This window comes from Lasioglossum baleicum, chromosome 11 (assembly GCF_051020765.1).
Source record: "Lasioglossum baleicum chromosome 11, iyLasBale1, whole genome shotgun sequence".
In the NCBI taxonomy this organism is placed as follows: domain Eukaryota; kingdom Metazoa; phylum Arthropoda; class Insecta; order Hymenoptera; family Halictidae; genus Lasioglossum; species Lasioglossum baleicum.
The window spans coordinates 10,302,841-10,323,794 of record NC_134939.1 but is presented as its reverse complement, the minus strand read 5'-3'; the positions used below and the strand labels follow the sequence as shown (position 1 = coordinate 10,323,794).

General features: G+C 40.7%; 1 protein-coding gene across 4 annotated transcripts; it reads left to right on the top strand.

The window, feature by feature from the left end:
• Positions 1-256: 256 nt before the first annotated feature.
• Atl (atlastin GTPase) lies at positions 257-20,321 on the top strand. Of its 4 annotated transcripts, none has more exons than XR_013009929.1 (9): positions 257-560; positions 13,248-13,328; positions 16,408-16,661; positions 16,750-17,529; positions 17,619-17,840; positions 18,017-18,231; positions 18,318-18,384; positions 19,378-19,906; positions 20,182-20,321. XR_013009929.1 is itself a non-coding variant. In XM_076432957.1 (8 exons), exons 1-8 carry the CDS (start codon positions 11,359-11,361, stop codon positions 18,635-18,637), a joined length of 1,944 nt encoding a protein of 647 aa, XP_076289072.1. In that variant the 5' UTR covers positions 11,108-11,358; the 3' UTR covers positions 18,638-19,370. The 4 variants fall into 4 exon arrangements, 1 of the variants encoding a protein (XP_076289072.1); XR_013009930.1 differs by lacking the exon at positions 257-560 and adding an exon at positions 10,320-11,061; XR_013009928.1 differs by lacking the exon at positions 257-560 and adding an exon at positions 11,104-11,506.
• Positions 20,322-20,954: the final 633 nt, after the last annotated feature.

The window sequence follows — 20,954 nt, the reverse complement described above, 5'->3', positions numbered from 1 at the left end:
GTGATTGGCATGTCCAGCGTTTCCAGGAGTGAAATAGAAATTAATTTTATTCAACACTATTTTTACATTCCTTTGATGTTTTTACCGTTTCTGATTACACCAACTGATTTTTGTCACAAGTGTATAAAATCCGCTGTCTAACGATAAATCTAACGGGCGATCGAACGCGATACGCTTTCCCGGCAAGAAAGTTTCCGTTTCAGATTTGAATCTAATCCAATCGATCATCAATATCGAGATTCAAAACCGCTGCTACTGTACCGCGTGAACGAGAGGGAAAGGGAAAGAGTAGACTGTGCGAATTCGACGGCGCCGCTTCCCACGGTAACCGACTCACTTTCCTCGCCATTATTCGTTGCATTTCCATTCAATTAACGTTTCGCCGTCGAGCATATCGCCGTGATTGTCGCTGGTAAGAGTCTCTCGAGCGACGAGGCTCGAGTTTTAACCTACGTAGTGAAACAGTTGCACGCAGTCACGGAAGTGGCGTCATTCGTATCCCAATATGGCGGACAGTGAAAATCGTAAACATAGTGGTGACTACGGGAGCTCGTATGTGGGTAAGTGCTATTCAAATTTTTTGATATTCCACGGCGGCAGGGACCGTGGAAAACGCAAGGAACAACAGTGATATCAAAAAATCGCGTACAATAATTGTGGGAACGTGTTCTGGACCGGGAGTGCCATCTGTAACCCCCATACCGTTATGCATCGTACTTTTTTGACGTTTTGTCTACGGTTTTAACGGATATTCGATCCCGTACACCGTTCAGTATTAACGTTCCCTGTTGGCACGGTTTTATTCGAACCACGTGGTGACTCGACAGGAGTTCGAATGGAAATATAGTTTGCGAGGGAATGTTGCCAGGTGTACTTCGGCGACACCGTCGTCGAGAATCCTCTGTCTCGGTCGAGACTCCTGACTCTAGATCGTCTTCTGGTTCGGAACGGATTGTACGATTGCCTCTAATTGCTTCCCAGCAAGTATATATACACGACTGCGAGTGCAAAGATTAGTGAAACTGTCGTGTAACGTTCGTGATTGTTGAGGTTATAACACGATCGCGAACAGTTTTTATCGGTGACGCGGGACTTTTTCGTTTCCCGCTGTAATGGCATGATCGTTTATAAATAGCGTAATAGGCTGTTGTGCATTCGTAATTACGTGCAGTAACACGATATTCTGTCAAAGGAGGATGACGTAGCTTCGAAGCATGGCACGTAAGTGCTGCCGCGTGTGACCAACTCTCGAACTCGAGCAAGAAAAACGAGGGAAATTTGAATTCCGCCGAGCGACGACGTACTTGTCCTTGCTTCTTATTACTCAGCATGATTAATAATTATTCCAGTGGTTACGACAGCCGATAACAGTGATGGTCGTTCCACTGTCTTCTCGACGCTGGCACGCTTGAAACAATTGTTATGTAATGAACGGTAAAACTGAATTACGCGAGGATATACGAATCAAAATGTATTTAAATTATTTCATGTGACCGGCATTTGTTTCAGTAATAGTCGTTGCACATATGTGAGGGCTGGTAATGATAAATATTGTGTATATCATTTTATAATATCGTGTGGACGATTTGATTGAATATCTGTATTATTCCACGACAAACGGTTGATTGTTTTATAGAGGTTATTATGGTGTCAGATGTTTCAACGGGAGTACGAGGTTATTGATCAACACTAAACCTACCACTGCCGGTCAAATAACCGGTTTTATATTTTTGATTTTGTAATTATTGAAATTATGAAGTTGCATATATAGAAATTGATTCGACAAATTTTTTCTCCAAGCACATATTGTTACAAAAATTGCACGAGATCTAAATAAATAGTGCCTTGTCATTTTTGTAAGCCAAAACACTTTAATCGCTTTTAGAGCTTGGTTGGTTGAGTTTTAAAACCCGTTCCCGATGCTAAAAAGATGAAGGAAAGAAGATTGGCGAAATTACCGTCGCAACAGGTGCATTGTAACGGAGGTTCTCAATCACAATAGACACGGAAATACTTGACCTATTGCTTGTGCGAGAGAAAGTAACTATGGGGCATGTTTATGCATACGAAAATTGTATATTCATTGTGGAAACATGCGAACGCTAAAAAATAAAAAACCAACAATTGTAATTTATTGTAAAATCTTATTAGAGGCTTTATGTTCAAGAAAACGTATGAGGAAAAATTATGAATCATTGCCGCAAGTGTGGGACGGGCCTCGATCACAAATTCTGTAATTACAAATACATCAGAGGTAAAAATAAAAAATTGACAATAGTATAAAAATACATACAGTGGGTGTACAAAGTATTCGTCCACCTTTTAAAAACGAATAACTTTCTCAAACTTTAACCGAAGAGCTTGAGATTTTTTGAGACGTTAGAAGGATTGGTTTACTAGCTAATGTGTAAATAATTCTTTTTTAAAAATTGTTATTGGTCGCAATTGCGGAGGAAAACGTAAAGGTCACGCTTTTTAAATTTTTTATCTGTGCGTGCAATAAAAATTTAGAAGGTGCCTTTGGTAGGTCTAAGTAAGTTATATACATGTATGTACAAAGTTTCATCGAAATCGATCAACGTTGTTATGAAATATAATTGATTGAACATAGCAAAAATTGTGAGAATGTGCGTTTCAAATGAATTGCAAACCCTATAAATTCTATAATTTTTACATCTTACAATGCCCCTAGCTTTTTTTATGCGTCAACTGATTTCAATGAAACTTTGTAGATTATATAACTGACTTAGATTTACAAAATACATGCTTGAAAGTTTCATTACAGGCACAGATAAAATATTTAAAAATCGTGACCTTTACTTTTTCCTCCGCAATTGTGACTAATAACAAAATTGTTATTGGCCTTTTTTAAACTTAAAAAAGAATTATTTACACATTAGCTAGTAAAGTAATCCTTCTAGCGTCTGAAAAAAACTTAATCTGTTGGGACCAATTTTGAAAGTTATTTGTTTTTAAAATGTGTATGAATACATACTTTGTACACCGACTGTAGGCGACAATATCCTATTGTCTCCTAACAATTGACATTCTATCGGTGTGCCTACCCACAACTATCGCCCCCTAACTAACGTAATGTATGCAAAATTTATCGGCGTCGATTACAAAATTCAGTAGTTACAAGCACATCAAAGGTACAGATCGCGACTGAATAATCAATACCGTACAAATGTACGGGCATTCAGTTCGTATTAGTTGCAATTGCGTCACGTCAAAAGTTCCGGCGATTTTAAGCCGTTTATATCGCAAACGGCGACTCCATTGAAATCGAGCTTGTTTTATTGGAAATGATGTAAAACCGTCCGAATTTCAACGGAACATCGTATTTTGAAAACAAGCGGCTTTACAGCGTCGGAACTTTGAGGGTGACCCGATCACGCGCCCTGTCCCGACTAAATTGTTATTCATCGTGCAGTTTTCAGTCGGCACGGTAAGACAATGAATCGGCAAAGGCAGCCGCGATACGTATATCCCAAGCGAAGTTATAACATTATTCCGCGTTAAATGAAACCCGCCGACAATGAAACAGGTGGGAAAGGCAGGCACCGGGTTTCAAAGCGATTCGAAACGCGCCGAGCGTGATACATATTTGGGATTGGAAATGAGACCCGCATATTGGCATACCTATTCAATTCGACGCAGCGCGCGTGTTTCATTGAATACCATCGATAGGTTTACGTGGAACGAGTCCAATGAAAACGAGTCGTCTCGTTTACCCGATAGTTCGCGGTACTCCTTTCCGCCGACGGAAATAATAATCAGCAATAAATTTACAAAGCTTCGCCTTATGAATGATTAGCTCTCCGCGTGGTATAATTACCATATTCAAGACTAAAAACATACTTGACGTGCCTTATGTAACTGGATTATTGAAATCAAATCGACTTTCTAGCGCATCGAGTTCTCCACTCGATCCTGTCGTCTCATAAATCTTTCGGCTTCGAATGATCGTCGTTGTATACATGCTACATACACATTCTCGGCATTGTTCGAGAATTTACTAATTGAACTTTCTACAAGTCACTTTGATAATGTAATCGAATTTTTTTGGGGGATTTTATGAAATAATATCGAGACAGATTAGTGATGAGTAGATTGTCTATTTTATGCATTTATGACAGAAGTAGCTGAGACTTGATACACGTGAGGTACTAAAAGAATGTACGAGTACCAAAATATTATTTTCATTAATTAATAGAAACAAATCAGATTCAAAACGTACATTTTCTCTAGAAAATCATTGAGGCCAAAGAAATGCCAACCATTGCTATAAAGAACATCGTGCGGGTTGAAAGGAGATCCGCGAACTTCATTCGAAATCCCATTAATAATTTCTCTTTTTTAAAAGCGTGGAACCTGTTTATTTGATACATCCGAGCGAAGTAACGAAAGAAAGTATCGAAGAACAATAATGAGATTCTAGAAAGCAGCCGGGGCCCGGTGTTGCTAACAATATTCGCTGAATTTCCTATTCAAACTGTTCAAATTAAATACCGCGTCGTTCCCGAAGTTGAAGTGAGAGAGGATGGGAAAAAAGCGTCGAATTCAAAGTTTCCACTGGGGAAGATAATTGGAAAAAGAGGTCCGATGTAATGAATGATCAAACTTTCGAAATTGGCTTCTGCTCCCTGATATTATTTCCTTAAGAAGTTCTGACAAATTATTGATCTCTTCCACTCGATATAAATGAAGCTCCCGCGGGAATAAAATTATAAAGAATAAAAGGATCGAGCTGGTTGGTTGTGGTTACCGCGGAATGATCATTAAAAAAGAGGGTGGCAGAGTAACGAACGACTTTCGAACTTTCCTCGTGATTTCTCTGATGGATTTTGAGAATTTATCTACTCTTGCCGCGTAATCGGATCAAAATTCTCTCTCGTGAACCGAAAGTAGAGAAACACAGTGATCCATACACCCGCGCGTACGTACATGCAGCTACTAGATTCAAAGTTTCGATGATAATTGGGAAAAGACGCAAGGCGCGGTGTAGTGAATGGGAACTATGTCAATTGCCAACAAGGACTTCGCAAATCCCTCTGTAGCAATCCAATAAGATTAATGCCAAGAGTTTCTCCTCTGGAGTGTACCAATACACGTGGGGCACACGCACGCACACGGACATGGTACACGTGTTCCACATAGCGATAGACCCGTCCAATTCGCTTCATCGGCCGCTCCCGTATTTCCGTGCCTCGTTAATTAAACTCGCATTATTCAGTCAGATGAGTTCGAAGACAATCGACGGGCGCGCGCACCGTTAATTGCGTCCCGTCTGAAAACACGGGGTTCCCTCTTGTTTCTTCATCGGGAACGATCCACGGTCAACGATCAAGGGACCCCAGAGCACCTGACGGGTGGAGGGGTCACAGTTTACCTCCGGGGTATTGCGACCATACACTATACTCTATAAAAAGAATTTTATGCGACCGCCGATAACGACGTCCAGCATCCGACGTTTCGAACAGGCGTCGTAAAATAAAAGTACGCCCGTTGTACGCCGAGCGTAAGACACCGTGATGCGTTCATACATGCGTTTAAACCTTCGCAGTCTTGCCTCCTGCGTCGAATACATAGCTGCATTTTTCTTGCGAATATGCTGTCGGGTTCCGTGGAGGTCGCTTAGACTCAATCCGCCGTGGAATAGGACGTTCCTCGGTGCAGTCTGCCATTTATTAGGCTATCTTATTTGCCAAAACTTTATTTGCGCAAACTCATTTTTAGTTGGTGTAATTGCTTTGGAATTTTCAGTAAAATATGTCCATGATATTTTACTGTCTCTTTCACTGCTTATTTTTGTAAATTTTTTTAGAATGTATCAGTGAATTATAGTTTGGAGAGCGAAGAAAAAATGAGAATCTAGTTGAATGTTCTTCGTTGAATGAACTTGAGAACCCTGAATGGGTAAATAAGCGTCCAATTATCCGCTTAGTCGGACCAATTGATTAAATTCCTTAAAGGCATTCTTAGACACCGATTCAACTAGCTAAGTACATATTAGGTCGACGAGTGTAGAATATTTCTTTTTTATTCACAATGAAATTTAGGTCACGACTCTGTCCATTTATATGGCTATTAATTTCTAGCTGAAAAGTTTCAACAGTACGATTGCATAAAGTTGATAGTTTTTGTGGCCCGGTGCAGAATGTCCCTGTTTTATAACGAACATTGCATTAGATTTTAGTGTAGCTATATACGGATTAAATTTTTGTCACGCGATTCGTTACACAACGGTTCACGTTGATCGCGTTTTCTTTGTCTGCTCGCATAAATTCAAAGAAAGGCTTCCCAGCTGCGATTTCCTACCCACTCAGTGATTTAGACATCTGTGCGACCATCGAATGAATGTTTCAGTAAGCATGAATGCAAGTTTTATTTTCTCATTACAATAAAGATTACTAACAATCTGCATAACTACATCCTCGTTATTTTTATAAAGCAATGCAAAATAGATATTTTTTGCGCTCCGTAAAGCATTAAATAATCAGATGTATTGTATAACAAATATCATACATGAGTATGTATCACGTGTATTCTCAAGTGCACAAGCGCTTTTGTCTGGTACGCACGTGGAGTGTGCGCAATAGCGAACGTTCACGATGGACGACGTATGTTTTTCAACACGCTACGATGCATAACGACCGGTTTTCCATCGCCTAACTTCGTTGACTTGTAATTGAAACAATCGTTGGGAAGAAGTGGTCATTCCAGATATTCTTTCCTTTTCTCTCCTCGCGTTTCAATTGAAGGCATTCGATGCGCACATTGGGACAGGTAGAAAGATTGACACCTTACCTTCGTAGCTTTCTACCCCGAGTGACCATTTGAGGAGAAAAGCGGAAATTCAATACTGTTAATTATCTACCTTTCACTTTACTTTCTTGAGTATTGAACATTTGCACGTTATACAGTACCCGTTGAAAAAACTTTGCCTTTCTATTTCAATGATACCCTTCGAAGTATGTATCTGCATGATGTGATGGAACAGTGATGTCCACACATGGCCATTTTGTCGCGAGAACTAGACTGGGGGTGTTTGTGCAAGCTACAAGCATCAATCGCAAAAATGTAAATTAACCGGGAACCTCTTTCATTTCCGAATAATTTGAACAGATTAATATCAAGATTCTTTGAACTTATTCTAACATTCTTACTGTTCCGTGTTTCGCCGAATCATTTCGGTCATAAACGTCCAACTTCCGGAGCGATAAGCATTGTTATCTCGAATTCTCCAAACTAAACCTGATTAATAATCAAACGATTTTTCTCACGGAACATTCTTCGTGTAGGAATTGGATCACGCGAGATTCGAGGTCGTCGATCCAAGCGAGTAAGAACGCGGAGTGCAGAAAAAAAAAATCGAGCCGAGCCGAGCAGAGCAGAGCCCCGTTCGGCCAATCCGAAAAGCCCCCCTACAGGCTCTCTAAATCGCGTGTCTAGCATTCTCGTAACGTTTCGTTAGCCACGTTATTCCGGTGTCGGCGTAGCCTTCTCCCGTTCGTCTTTTCCGCGAATGTTGCCGATTTACGAGCACACGCTCGCGGCCGGAGGAGCGCGAAACGAAAGCCGTGGATTTCAGATCGGTACAGTTAGCGGCCGTTGTAAAACCGTCGAGTTAACGATCGGAGCCGCGACCCGCCGCATAACGACGTGCTTTCCCCGAGATAGTTGTTTGAGGCTGCCCGCCTAGAACCGGAACCGTCTCACCACCCTCTGCGTCGTCAAAAAATCGAGTCACCCGATTCCTTCACAAACATCCCCAAACAGACTAGGTTTAGTTATTTTTTGATATCTTAGTTTATCATACCTATTTAGGTTATCATACGTTATTCTATTCGTTTCGAATACGAATATGACTTTCGTTTTTAGAGGGAATAAAAATTGTTAGAACATATTCATCTCGTGCTCAAATGTGGAAAAGACTGACCTCACCGACCGGTTTTGGCTCGTTAGCAGACCAACTCAGGCTCTCTGCGTTCTCTGGCAAATATTCCAGGATGAGCGAGGTTTATATTGCGAAAAAGGGGTAGCCTCGGGGACAACCATGATCGGGCAAGAAACCGGTCAACTCGCGAGGGGTAACGGGACAAGGTGGACTAAAGAAAACCGGAGAGGTCGGTGTTCGGCTGTCGGGATTGTTATGCCTCCTTCGTTCAGCTAAACTATCGTCAATCTCCGTTATTGTAGCTATCTCATACTCAGGATTATTTATATTTCTGCCGGGAGTAACCGCGGCACCCAAAGTTCATGCGACTCCACGAGCACCGTTCAATTACGAGTTCTGCAACCGCCCCGGGCTCCGATACTCCGCAGCGTTGTCATAAGATCCTCCAGATTCTAGCACCTCTTCAGAACGCGGTCAACAATGCTGCGAAGAAATCGGTCGCCGACGCGACCGAGAACTTTTCCACTGACCGAACCGAATCATTTCCGCGAGTAGCGGATCGTGAATGGCTGAAATGTTAACGACGCTGTAAGCTGGCTATTGCGTGAACGTTTCTTCTGCTGGATTGTTGAAGGTAGCGAATAAGTGAAAGCTAATCCTTCTGCTATTGTTCGTGGTAGCTTCCGCGATATTTGTAAAATACATAGTGTGTCTCTTGCTCGAAATACCTGACGTAAGCTGATTTATCTTTACCCACTTCAAGGCTAACTGGTTTGCTATTAGTCAGGAAATTAATCATAAGTTTGGACGATTTTGAAACAGCAGGCTGTTGAGATCTTTTGTGCCGACTATCTTCCTACATGCCCGACTAAATTAAGAGCGAAGTATGTTTTGTGTCAACGTGCACGAACGAAATTGACGTCAGATCGTCTTACGTGCATTCGGTAAAAGAGGTACACAGCGTTCGCAAGGCGAGAAAAGGTGAATAATGAATTGCTTCAATGTACTTTTTCTCAGTATATGTATGTATATATTATAATCCTATTCTAGCCCTGAGGAAGTAGTTAGGTTAGAGTCCACGTTTGCACGTGTGAAAATATATTTAACTCATCATTGTCTGTCTTCCCGCGGCCATAATTCCTTCGTTCGCGGTTCTTGGCTCGAACTTTAAATATTAGCGGAGGATGTGTATATCGGGTAAACGGCCATGTAATCGCTGAACGCTGTTTTTATCTATTTATAAAAATTCTGTCCTGCTCAATAATCTCTGGCATTTAAATTCTTGTTTACCGTAACGTCATAAATTCTATCGTTTTGCATACGCAACGTTACGAAACGCGAACGATAAAAGATAAATGTGCAAGTTCGATGGTGAACGCCAGAGAAATTCGAGAGAAATCATTATCTCTTCGTTCGTGCCTCTCTCGATAACTACCGTTTTATTATCATCTTCTCCACGCCCACCACGTGTGGCATGATTCGAAAGATCGGTTTTGTTTATCGTCTAGTTATGCAATTTTCTGATTACGGAACAGAAAGAGAGAGAAAGAGAGATTCGAAAGTGACAATCACTGTTCTGTTTCCTTATTTTCTTTATTTGCGTTCCGCAGTTGATACAATGCTTAGCCGATTGCAGAGCGAAACTCAAACAGACCGGCCGTGTACATGAGTTTTCGTGTGCCTGACCAAATTGAAGCAAAAATAAACAGATCCGGTTAAAAATAGGCCGTACTCGACTGTAAAATTCTGCATACGACGCAAACCGACGCCGCCGTTCACCAGCCAGCCAGTAATATCCGTTCGAAGGACCATTGCCAACTATCAAGCTCTTCGAACTTTCCGATTTACCGTGGTTAAGAATTTACACCGCTTTCGATGGTTCATTTCCTCGATTTATAGTCCTCGCCGACGACAGCGAGCGATAAATATCAATCAGAAAATTGAGTAACATTTCGCAACTGCCCGTAGAATTAAATCGAGTAAACAGAATGCTCTTTCACCGAAGAAAATAATGTTCAAACGAGTTATATATTACTATAATAAGAATGTTAACGACAGAGTTACAGGATCAAAAGTCATTTGGCTCTACGGAGCTCGAAGTACCCTTCGCAAGGGGAAAATAAACTTTAATAAAGAAACTATGTCGCTTTAGTAAAATTCCAATAAATTCTCTGCGTTCGGAACCACCGGAATGTCTACATATTCAAATTAACTTTCGAGGAGTACTGACACATATCTGTGCCTTGTAACTTGGCATTTAAACTCCATGACCACGCATCTGGCCATGATTACCTTCACGCATATTCAATTTATTCTCAATTCTTCTTTCTGTCGCTTGACAGACGGGCTCATTTGAAAAATGTTCTCCAAAATGATTCTCAGATGATTAATACATACTACAGTGCAGCTATGTATTTCGGATCCTGTGATCTAATATTTGCCAAGATTCTGCTCGTCCGGTTTAATCATTCTACAAATATACCATTTTTAGGTATTCCTTAATAAAATCGTATGAAGAGGGTATAGAATTTTTATTTTATTAATTTCAATTTAGTGAATAAGGACTCATCTGTAGATATTAACACATGCGAGAACTTTTTACAACAGTGATCAACCTTTCGACTCCGGAAGTCATTATACGCTCGATGAATGTTGATCACAACATATTAATTTTTTTATTAAACTAAAATGATTGAGTTCTAAATTATTATTTATGCCATGCGAATATCGCGCAGCGAAACGCATGTGGCTTTAAGAGATAGGCTAGAGAGCGCCGCAGTCAAGAGGTTAATAATGCCACAATCACATGACACATAAGAATAATCGTAGACGATTGTAGAAGTTCGATTTGAGAGTAAATCACAGTCAATAGTTACTGTCATTCTCTGCAACTCGTAACTCGGACAACGGGATGAACGACTTTAGGGGCTGTTTTCACCCTTTCAACATGGATGCTGGTGCGTCCCCTGTATCGATATGTCCAAATTTGGCGCACCTCATTTTCTCACCGAGTGCCACAATTAAAGAAAAACTCGAAAATTGAAAAATAAGGGGCAGCCTAGTGCTAAAAGAAGCCAGCGGTCAAAGGTGGCGAGGGTATCGTGCGCAGGCAATCGCGATACAAGGTGACACACCACAACGGTGTCAGCCAGGCTTCACCGGTATGTATTTGTTGATTGCGGGATGCTGCCAACTCGCGAGCTCTCCGCCGCCTAACCGCGTCCGCGTCCCATCGGCTGGCTACCACCACCAGGATATTTCTAGTCGGCTCCGAGGCGACTTGCTAGTTGATCGTGTGTGCGCGCGGAGCGTCGTTTGCGCGTGCCGATTCTATCCGAACGGACTCCGGGACGGGTTTTGTCCCCTTGTGCTACGTTGTGTTTCTCCTGGTCGGGAGAGTCTCGCGCGAGTTTCCTTTTCGAGCTTGTGTCTCCCTGTGACGGATGTGAGTGATCGCGATGAGCGAGAAGAGAAAGATACCGCCGAGCCGTAGACGGGCCGAGGAACCGGCAACAACCAGGTCAAGGGAGCCAATCAAGCCCCCGAGGACCAGGAACCAGCCGATCCGCGTGAATGAGACCGTCAGCCAGCGGAACGCGAACCGTGGTGCGCTCTCTGAATACACCTTGCAATAGGCATGATCGCTCAAGTTCGCGGTCAGGCACGCCTCATCATTACATTCGATCGCCTCTGGAGGCTAGCTTAGCTACCGCATCGATCCGAACCCGATCTTCAGCTGTGATGCAACCTGATGAGCTCACTAGGTCGAGGACAGCTTGGATCTCAATCTTGACTCCGATAATTCCGTATTCCAGGTTCTACGACGATCAGAACGTGATCTTGTGGCTCGTATTCAGTGATCGAGGACCCTCCAGCAGGCAACTGTGACGCAGGATCTCTGTCCCCAGGGCTCGGCCCAGGTCCTATGTTGATCAGATTACGTGATCTTGTGGTTCTTGTTCTGTAGATCTCAATGTTCATTCGAACGTCTCTGTATCCTAGGTCCTACGTTGACCAGAACGTGATCTTGTGGTTCTGGATCATTGCTCAAGGACTTTCTAGACCTCCTTGTAGGGACTGTCTGCTAAAGTCGTTTCCAAATATTCCGTCGATTGGCTTATTACCAGAAGGCAGCGTAATGGAGTTGTTGATCTAAACACGTCCCCTAAAATACAACTGTGACGCAGGATCGCTTAAATGTGATGCCGAGTAGAGTACGGGTTCAATAGAATCCGGGGGTTTGATCGTGATGAGAATTGGCGTGCTACCAGAAATTTGGGAACGAGTTTTCGGGAGCTCGGAGCACACTGGTGAAACGATATGATGGCTTAAGTACAAGATAAAGTACTGTTGAAACTCGTATAGGGAACTGGCTTATTACCAGAAAACCCGGATAGTAACCTCCATTGCATAATATTATTCCGTTTACGGATCTCTTCGTATCTCGATTATTGTGATAAAATCTAGCGCGCCGGTGTCCAGCGATGATACCCTCTCCGAGTAGTCTGAGATCTTCTTTGAAGGTTGCTATTGCTATCTGCTCTCGAGGGTATGTCCAACAACTCTACAATGTCTCTGTCTTCGAGAATACAGTGTAGAGTCTCTTATTCTACTTGTCTGCCAATCTTCACTGAAAAATATTTCATCGTTTGGCAGTTTATTTAATTGCAGATAGGTGTCTCGTCTTCTTTTTCAAACTGCGAACAACATAGTGATCAAATTTTTTATTTTAAAATTGAGGCTGTGTTGTCAATCAAAATCGGCGATTGTAAGTTTTGCATAATTGTTTCAAGACTTGGAAATGATCCACTTGTCCCCAGAACCGGTTTACGTAAACACTTTGAAACTATGATAATATTGCGATAATTGCAATGGCCTCCAATCGAAGAACACGTTCGCAAATGAACAATTACACGACAACCAATTCGAGGAATGAATTATTTTGTCATATCATCGCTTCGTGACTTTACAAACTTCGACGAACCGTCGTTAAATAGTAAATCTATACTGTTGCGAATTTGCAATCGTTAGGTCTGTAAACATCCTCAATCATAAAAACCACAGTCGGACAGTTCGTAAATGCATACATGACTTTTTACTGCCCGGTTTTTGCCGCTATAACGAGTACTCGATTGACAGGATTTATTTGAATTTTAAGTCGTATTTTATCTCGACTCCCATCTAATGCTATATGAAATTAACCAGAGCAGTCGATTTTATTGCACGAGGGTCTCATTTCGAATCTAAGAGCGATGCATGCCGGGAACGCGCAACCGATGCATGCAACCAAAATAGATAAATGGAGAACAGGTGGAACTAAATGTGCGCTCGCATAATTTGCTTTCAGCCGAGAAAGTTGCGATGACGACCTTAGACGAGAATGTGAACCGTGTGCCACGGGTGTATACAACAAACGAACCAGTAGTGGGTGAGTGTCTCTTCTGTCTTTTTTATTCCTGTTTGCATATTCTCTTTCAGCGTCTTGTTGCCTTTTGATCTTGACTGGCGCTTCCCACCTCGTATTTTTCCAAAGAATTAAGCCCTGTTTAACCCTTCGAATTCTGATGTTGCATTTCAGTCGGTCCTTCTTTCCACGTGTAACACCCACTATTAAACATTTAAAAACTCCATGGACCACGAGGAAAGTCGAACTGCACCGTCTTTCCTTCGCTGACTAATTCAGGAATACTGTACCAGGCACATACAAAAAAAATAAATATAAACTGGCAGGAACCGTTATATCAAAGACAACCACGTAATACATCAACCGTTGCTCCAATCTTTTCCACAATCTCCTTTATCTCGAAAAAGATCGTTCTCAACGGCACGCTCAATTTTAGTTTGAAAACACTTTAGTATATGTACAGGCGTTCTCTCGCCTCTTCTCTCTCGTTCCCTACCATTTGCGACGAACCAAAGTCCAAGCACGTATATTGAACTTCAATTACGCTCACGTTGTGAAAATAACAGATAACCCGTAGTCATCGCAACCTCTGCAACCGCGTCTCCGGAAACAGTGTAGCAAAATATTTGCTAAATCTCCGGGCGCGTTCGATCTTTGCGAATCGACTCCTCGAAGATCGTGAATTTCGTAAAGATTCGCACGGAAGTCGACGTTCTGATTAAATTCTCGCAGTAATTAACAATTCCTTTACGACATTGGATGAGGTCGTGCACAGTGTTTTCAGCTTTCACGGGCACACCTCTCGGCGCGGGCCAATGAGATTGCCGCATGTCTCCCTTCTTTTTGGATTCGGTCGGTTGGCTTTTCGGTTAATTAAATTCTCGTATTTCGTTTTTATTCGTGCAGCAGCGGGTCTCCCCGTTCCAAATGAGAAATTCGACGCCCTCTATTTACGAGTTTAATGCGGTAATGATTCGTGTAAATGGGAGATTGCAAGGTAGCTACCGCCGCGCCGATGGTGCAGCTATGGCAGCAGACGGTGGTGTGTATTTTGCAGACGGGCGACGGTGTCGAGGAGAGTAAAAGGAGAAGACGGAAGCGAAGAGAGGAGGCAGAATTAGTGTTCGCGCGAGTATAATTGGCCGTTCGCTTGCAATAAGTAATCGCTCGGGGGCTCTTTCGTGAGACGCTACGTCACGTAAGATTGGAACGCTCCGGCTCGTTTCACCTCTCCTTGCAGTTGACGCTGGAACTGACTCGATCTACGCTTCGTCTTCAATGAGATGCTGTGTAATAGCGTCGCAGCATGCCCCAGAATCGCGCAGTGCAGCAATATTTCGATATATGTAAAAAAAATGAGACGAAGAACCGCGCAAAGATGAAACTGGTCCAGAAAACTCGATTTCCGGGAAATACAACCTGTCACGGGATTAGGTGGTTTCTACTGCATGCGTGACATTTTTCTGGGTTAGGCACATATGTTTTAGCAGGTCTCAAAGTTTGAGCACCACTGCAAATAGAGATGACAAAGTGGAATGCTTGGAATATCATTCTATCTCGCTTTGTTCTCCGTTCCTCGCAAACCTAACTCGACGTACGCACGCACGACGAAAGCCATTGCACCGCAAAAAATCCTGCGAATGCCTCGAATGCCTGTAACATCGCTCGTGTAAACGGCGATGCACACGTGCGTCTTCTAGCGATTCAATTCACGCGCGATTATATGTACGTAAGCGTATTGTAAAAACTGATCGAAAGTAAATCGTGAGAGATCCCCACGCAGTTTATCATTGAACGGGACTCACGCGCCGTGGAGACTGTACTTGAAACGGAAAGTGTGCAGGAAGCCCTTGAAACCCACATTTGTTCAGTAATTATGTATGTTCTTCCACCCGTGCTGCCACTATTACTTTATCTACATGATTATTCGCTTGACACTAATTAGTTTCACGTTGCTCGTAAATTCTGCGCGGTTGCAAGAAATATGTTAACGAGGGTATAAATATTTTCGAAGTAGACGGCCTGCAATTTCAAAAAGCCTTAAATGATACGACTTTACATGCAAAATCAAAGATACATAATTGAAGATATTTTTTATAGTGTACACTATATAGTTTATAAATTGTCCGGAATCGTATATAATTATTTCTTTTGTGAGATTAGCATGTAAAATTCATTTGCCAAGCTTCTTTCAGATGTAAAGTTTCATTTATACTCGTCATTTTGTTATTCTTTTATGTTCCAATATCCTCAGACTATCTGAATGGCTCTTCTACTCAAAGAAATGTTTTCAACAGATAAACGGTTATCAATGATCGATTAGGGTTTCTTATCATTCATTGTTGGAACATCATTGCTCACATTAAATTAAAAACATCTATGAACACTTACTTTTCGGGAATTACATTTTATTTCTTTCAATGTAACTCGAAGGATAGGACAATTCTCGCGTCGCACAAGCTCATAACAGACTAGCATGTTTCGAGTACCTCGTATTGTTTAAACGGACCTTAAGCAGACGAGGAGGACGTGTTTTGGCAGCAGTTTAAATCCTGTAGCTTTACCAGTTGCTCGGACTCGCGTGTCACAGATCAGCGCGTTACATACGTAAGCGGTAGCAGTTAGTCTCGGATTGTTTGTTGTCGTGTCACGTGCAGTAAACTACACCGTCACATGTGCCTGGACAGTGTATCAGCTCTATCACGACCTCTAACGCCATGTTTTCTTTGCCCCTTTGCAAACTGTTCACAGAGATCTCGAATCAAAAATAAAAGAAGTCTGATTTCATATTGTAACGAACGCCTGTACAATGCTACTGAAATGAATTAGAGTTTCCACATTGTTAATCCTTGTGCACCACTCGCACTCTGTACAATGAATTCATCCGGCATTAAATCTTACGCTAAATGCTTTAAAGTCATTGACATCTGCGCGACGTGACAGTGTTAATTCTAGATTAGTATAGATTTCTGTAGTAAACAACGTGATTAACAGCTGTCAGGTTTGTTTCCGGGTCAGGACGTTTCGCAGGGGTTAACGACTGCCACCAGTACGACGATATCTTTTTGCATGTGAATATTTAACTAATCGTAAACTTCCTTAGACTACGCAGGCTGGGACGAAAGAATAGAACGGCTACAGAAAGAAGGCGAAAGCATATCGAACCCGGCCAAACCAGTACAGATCGTACTCGCTCATCCAGATCACACGTTCGAGTTGAACGAGGAAGCCTTGACAGAGATCCTTCTTCAAGATGACGTCAAAGACAGAAGCGTCGTCGTTGTCTCTGTGGCAGGAGCCTTCAGGAAAGGCAAGAGTTTCCTGCTGGACTTCTTCCTGCGGTACATGAACTGTAAGGTATGAAGAGAACTTGGTTGATCACAGACTAGGATACTAGTCCGCCCTTTTTAATTTCCGGTGCTAATAATATCAATTTTTGCGATAGTATGACAACAACAATGAAACAGACTCCTGGCTGGGCAAGGATGACGAGCCCCTCAGTGGCTTCTCATGGAAAGGAGGCTCGGAGAGGGACACAACGGGAATATTGATGTGGTCAAAAGTTTTCCTCGGCACGTTGCAAACCGGTGAAAAAGTGGCGATCATTTTAATGGATACTCAAGGTGCTTTCGATAGCCAGTCCACGGTCAGGGATTGCGCGACCGTGTTCGCGTTGAGCACGATGGTGTCGTCCGTACAGATCTACAATCTGTCGCAAAACATCCAGGAGGATGATCTTCAGCATTTGCAACTGTTCACCGAGTACGGCCGGCTCGCGTTGGAGAAATCCGGTCGCACGCCGTTCCAGAAACTGCAGTTCCTCGTCAGAGACTGGAGCTACCCTTACGAAGCGAATTATGGTGCCGAGGGTGGGAACACAATCCTGCGACGCAGGCTGGAGGTCTCGGACAAACAGCACCCAGAGTTGCAGAGTCTGAGAAAGCATATCAAATCCTGCTTTTCGGACATATCTTGCTTCCTCTTGCCACATCCGGGCCTTAACATCGCCACGAACCCGAAGTTCGACGGAAGACTGTCCGAGATCCAGCTCGACTTCAAGGAGCAGCTCAGGGAGCTGATACCTATGATATTAGCGCCGGAGAAATTAGTCACGAAGAAGATTAACGGCCAGGTCGTGAAGGCGAAGGATCTGCTGGAGTACTTCAAGAGTTACATGAAGATTTATAAAGGAGATGAACTCCCGGAACCTAAAAGTATGTTGGTGGTAAGTTTTTTATTCTTGATTGATCGTGCCGTGCTCTCGTTGCTTTCTAATTGAGGACTGTTCACGTGTTGATATGTTTGAAATTCTAGGCTACGGCGGAAGCGAACAACCTAACCGCAGTCGCGGAAGCTAAGGAGCTCTATATAAAATCGATGGAAGACGTTTGTGGCGGGAAGAAACCGTTTTTGGGAACGGCACACTTGGATTCCGAACATTTACGTTGCGTCGATAAAGCTCTCTACGTGTTCCAAAATAAGAGGAAAATGGGAGGCGATGAGTTTAGTCAAACGTACATGGAGAAGTTGAAGAAGGTGAGATACTGTTCACAAAATTATCTCTGAAAAAATTAAAATATTTTTCCTAAATTAGACGGATAGTACTATTAATGCGCAAAATTGGATAAGATCCAATTCAAATTTTGAATAAGTTCCTTTGACATTTCGGTATTATTTAAGTATAGATTTATACAGTCTCTTTCTCACTCTAGGACATGGAAGACGCTTTCATTCAGTTCAAGGAGCACAATGAAAGCAAAAACATTTTCAAAGCAGCCCGCACTCCCGCAGTGTTTTGTGTAATCGCTGCCATCATGTATTTCTTATCCGGAATATTTGGTTTTACTGGTTTATACCCTATAGCAAATATTTTCAATTTTGCTCTTGGTCTTTGTATAATAACGCTTATTTTATGGACATATATAAGGTACAGAGTCGCCTTTATCTTAACAAATAGTTCCGTTTTTGTGGTTGTTGCATTACAAATAGTTTTTATTGTTTATTTTTGTGCAGGTACAGTGGTAATTTCAGATCGTTCGGTACGACATTAGATGATGTGGCAAATATCTTGTGGTATAATGTAAGTAATGTGTTTTTCACTCTTTATATAGAAATTTAGGAATTCCAAGATCTTGATAGGATTACTTTTATTATAGTACGTGCGCGTGTGTGTATATGTGGGGAACAATGCATTAATAAAGAATGCCTGTAAAGACTCTATGGACGCGAAAGCAACTAACCTTGTCTTATATTTCATATGCAGAATTTTCGCAAAAGCCAAGAATATTTTCCCAGCTTTCATTTATGTAAAGCGTCAAACCAATAAGAAATAATCGTAGCCGTAACTACAAATACCTTAATCAACTAAGTATATTTTCGTTCTGAGATGTTGCATTCTAATATTACTAATAAATATTATAGGGAATCACATTATTATTTCACTTCTATCTATATACAAAACTAACTTGTACAAAGTCTAGCAGTAAAAGAGTAGTATCTTTATAATGTATATGTTGTATATATCGAAACACTTCTAAGTTTTTTTTTACGTACAAAAGTTTTATGAATATTTTTTATAGCTTTAGTGTTTAGAACGTACATATAAAGAATTTCCTTGTTTTGTATTTTTAAAAGAAATCTATGTATCTACGATGTTATCTTTGTTGTAAAAAAAGTTCTCCATTTTATGGCAACCTTGTACGCAACATGAATTGACATCGAAATGTAAATAATTCATACGTGGTGAAATATTTAAAATGGACCACTTGAATAGCTCCTCTGTTTTTAGCGATTGTAAAGAAATAAATGGAAAATACCTGTTTCGAAAAAACAAAATTACATGGCTATAAAGTCCACTTGAGGTCTGTGCAACCTGCAATTGAAAAACTATCATTACACTACCTAAAGTCTGTTTGATTCCCCTTAATCTCATCTAGCACGAATGATTTTTTCTGTCACTAAAAATGAACGAGTTATTGGAGTGACCTGTTTTAAATGCCACGCCTTGTATAACCAATACTGATCATTTTGTCATGTCTCCTAATTCATTCCTACCATTTTTTTATTCCTACAGGTTGGGATTATAAGTACTCTATTTGCACTTACTATTCTACTCATCACTGCTGTATTGGAATTTTTACCATATCTCTTTCATTTTTTTTTATCCACGTATACACATACAAATGAGCTTTTTTTCAAAATGGAAGATGCACCAGACAAAAAATGTCTTCTCTCTTCCGAGCATTTATGTTTTGTTTATAATATATACAACAGCTGGTTAAAAACTCTAAATGCAACAAATGTTTATGATTTCTTTAACAGTCTGCATATGAAAAATATTTATAATTTTTTTGATAATCTCAATGATTTCTTGAAGAAGCTTTACGAATCGTATTACGTGCAATTGAACTTTTTCTGATTTAACAGTATTCATATTTATTGGTTACTCAATAGTTACATACATTTCACTATTTTCGGTACTGTATATTCCAATTATGTGATTTTGATCTTTGACATTGTTTATTTTACAACTCTCTTTTCTAAATTTTTTTTCTTTAATTTTGATAATAAATTGAATGCTAACAGGAGCGAGTATTCAAAAGGTATGATAATTGCTTATAGTAAATAGAGGAATAACTGTAATTTTCACTTTCTGCAGAACTCAAATATCAAGAAGTACTGTTACGCATTCTATTTCAAAAGTAATATGATCACATTTCTAACTGAACATTACAGTTCTCACATCCTATTCTCATATTGTATAACGCATATAAGATTAACAAGAATTACGATAATTTATTTGTATATTATTAATTCTTGAAGGTTGTTATATGAATCGATATTAATGTTATAAAAAATTATTTTTATTTCTCTTCAGTTCATGAAACCACTCTACCAACAATTTGTGGAGCAGTCAGTTTCGGTAGCAGTGGCACATGCTGCTGAAATGGCAACAAACACAACAATGAATGCCACCATCACTGCCAATGGCAAGCATAAGCTAGCGTAACATTCATTCCCTTCTTCATACCTCAGTTTTTTCGAGTCCATTGAACCGTGCATCAGTGTATCAAAATCCAGTAAGTGGCATTGCAAAATTTCATTTCAATCATACGATACGAGGCCATAAACGCAGCTCCTTATTCCCTACGTCATATCAAGAGACACTTCGTTAATTGTATTAATCCCGAAACATCTGTGAACGTATGTACAGTGTATTTTTATTAAATTAATATATTTAAATTATTGCAAAATGATATAGTGCGAATAAAATCTATTTGAGTTTTTAATCTTTATAATTGATTACAATTGTTTCTTTTATATTGAAATATGCATGTGCTATACAGAAAAAGAAAAGCAATGTAAGAGAAAAATACGTACTTCAAATAACAATGTAAGAGAAAAACACGTACTTCAAATAACAATGTAAGAGAAAAACACGTACTTCAAATAGCAATGTAAGAGAAATACACGTACTTAAAATAACAATGTAAGAGAAATACAAGTATTTAAAATAATGTTTTAAATGATTAAAATGTTTACGCGCATTTAAAGGTCACAAAAGAAACGAACGTATTAAAATATTTTTCAAAAGACGAAATTGAATACACGCACTTTGTACATTTTTGCATTGCCCTAATTACAATCTAA

Excerpts from the sequence above, each read along its gene's own strand:
- Atl (XM_076432957.1), top strand. The coding sequence starts at position 11,359 with ATGAGCGAGAAGAGAAAGATACCGCCGAGCCGTAGACGGGCCGAGGAA. Across the intron at positions 11,507-13,247 it reads CCAGCGGAACGCGAACCGTG|CCGAGAAAGTTGCGATGACG; the intron begins GTGCGCTCTCTG and ends ATTTGCTTTCAG. Across the intron at positions 18,232-18,317 it reads ATTTTATGGACATATATAAG|GTACAGTGGTAATTTCAGAT; the intron begins GTACAGAGTCGC and ends ATTTTTGTGCAG.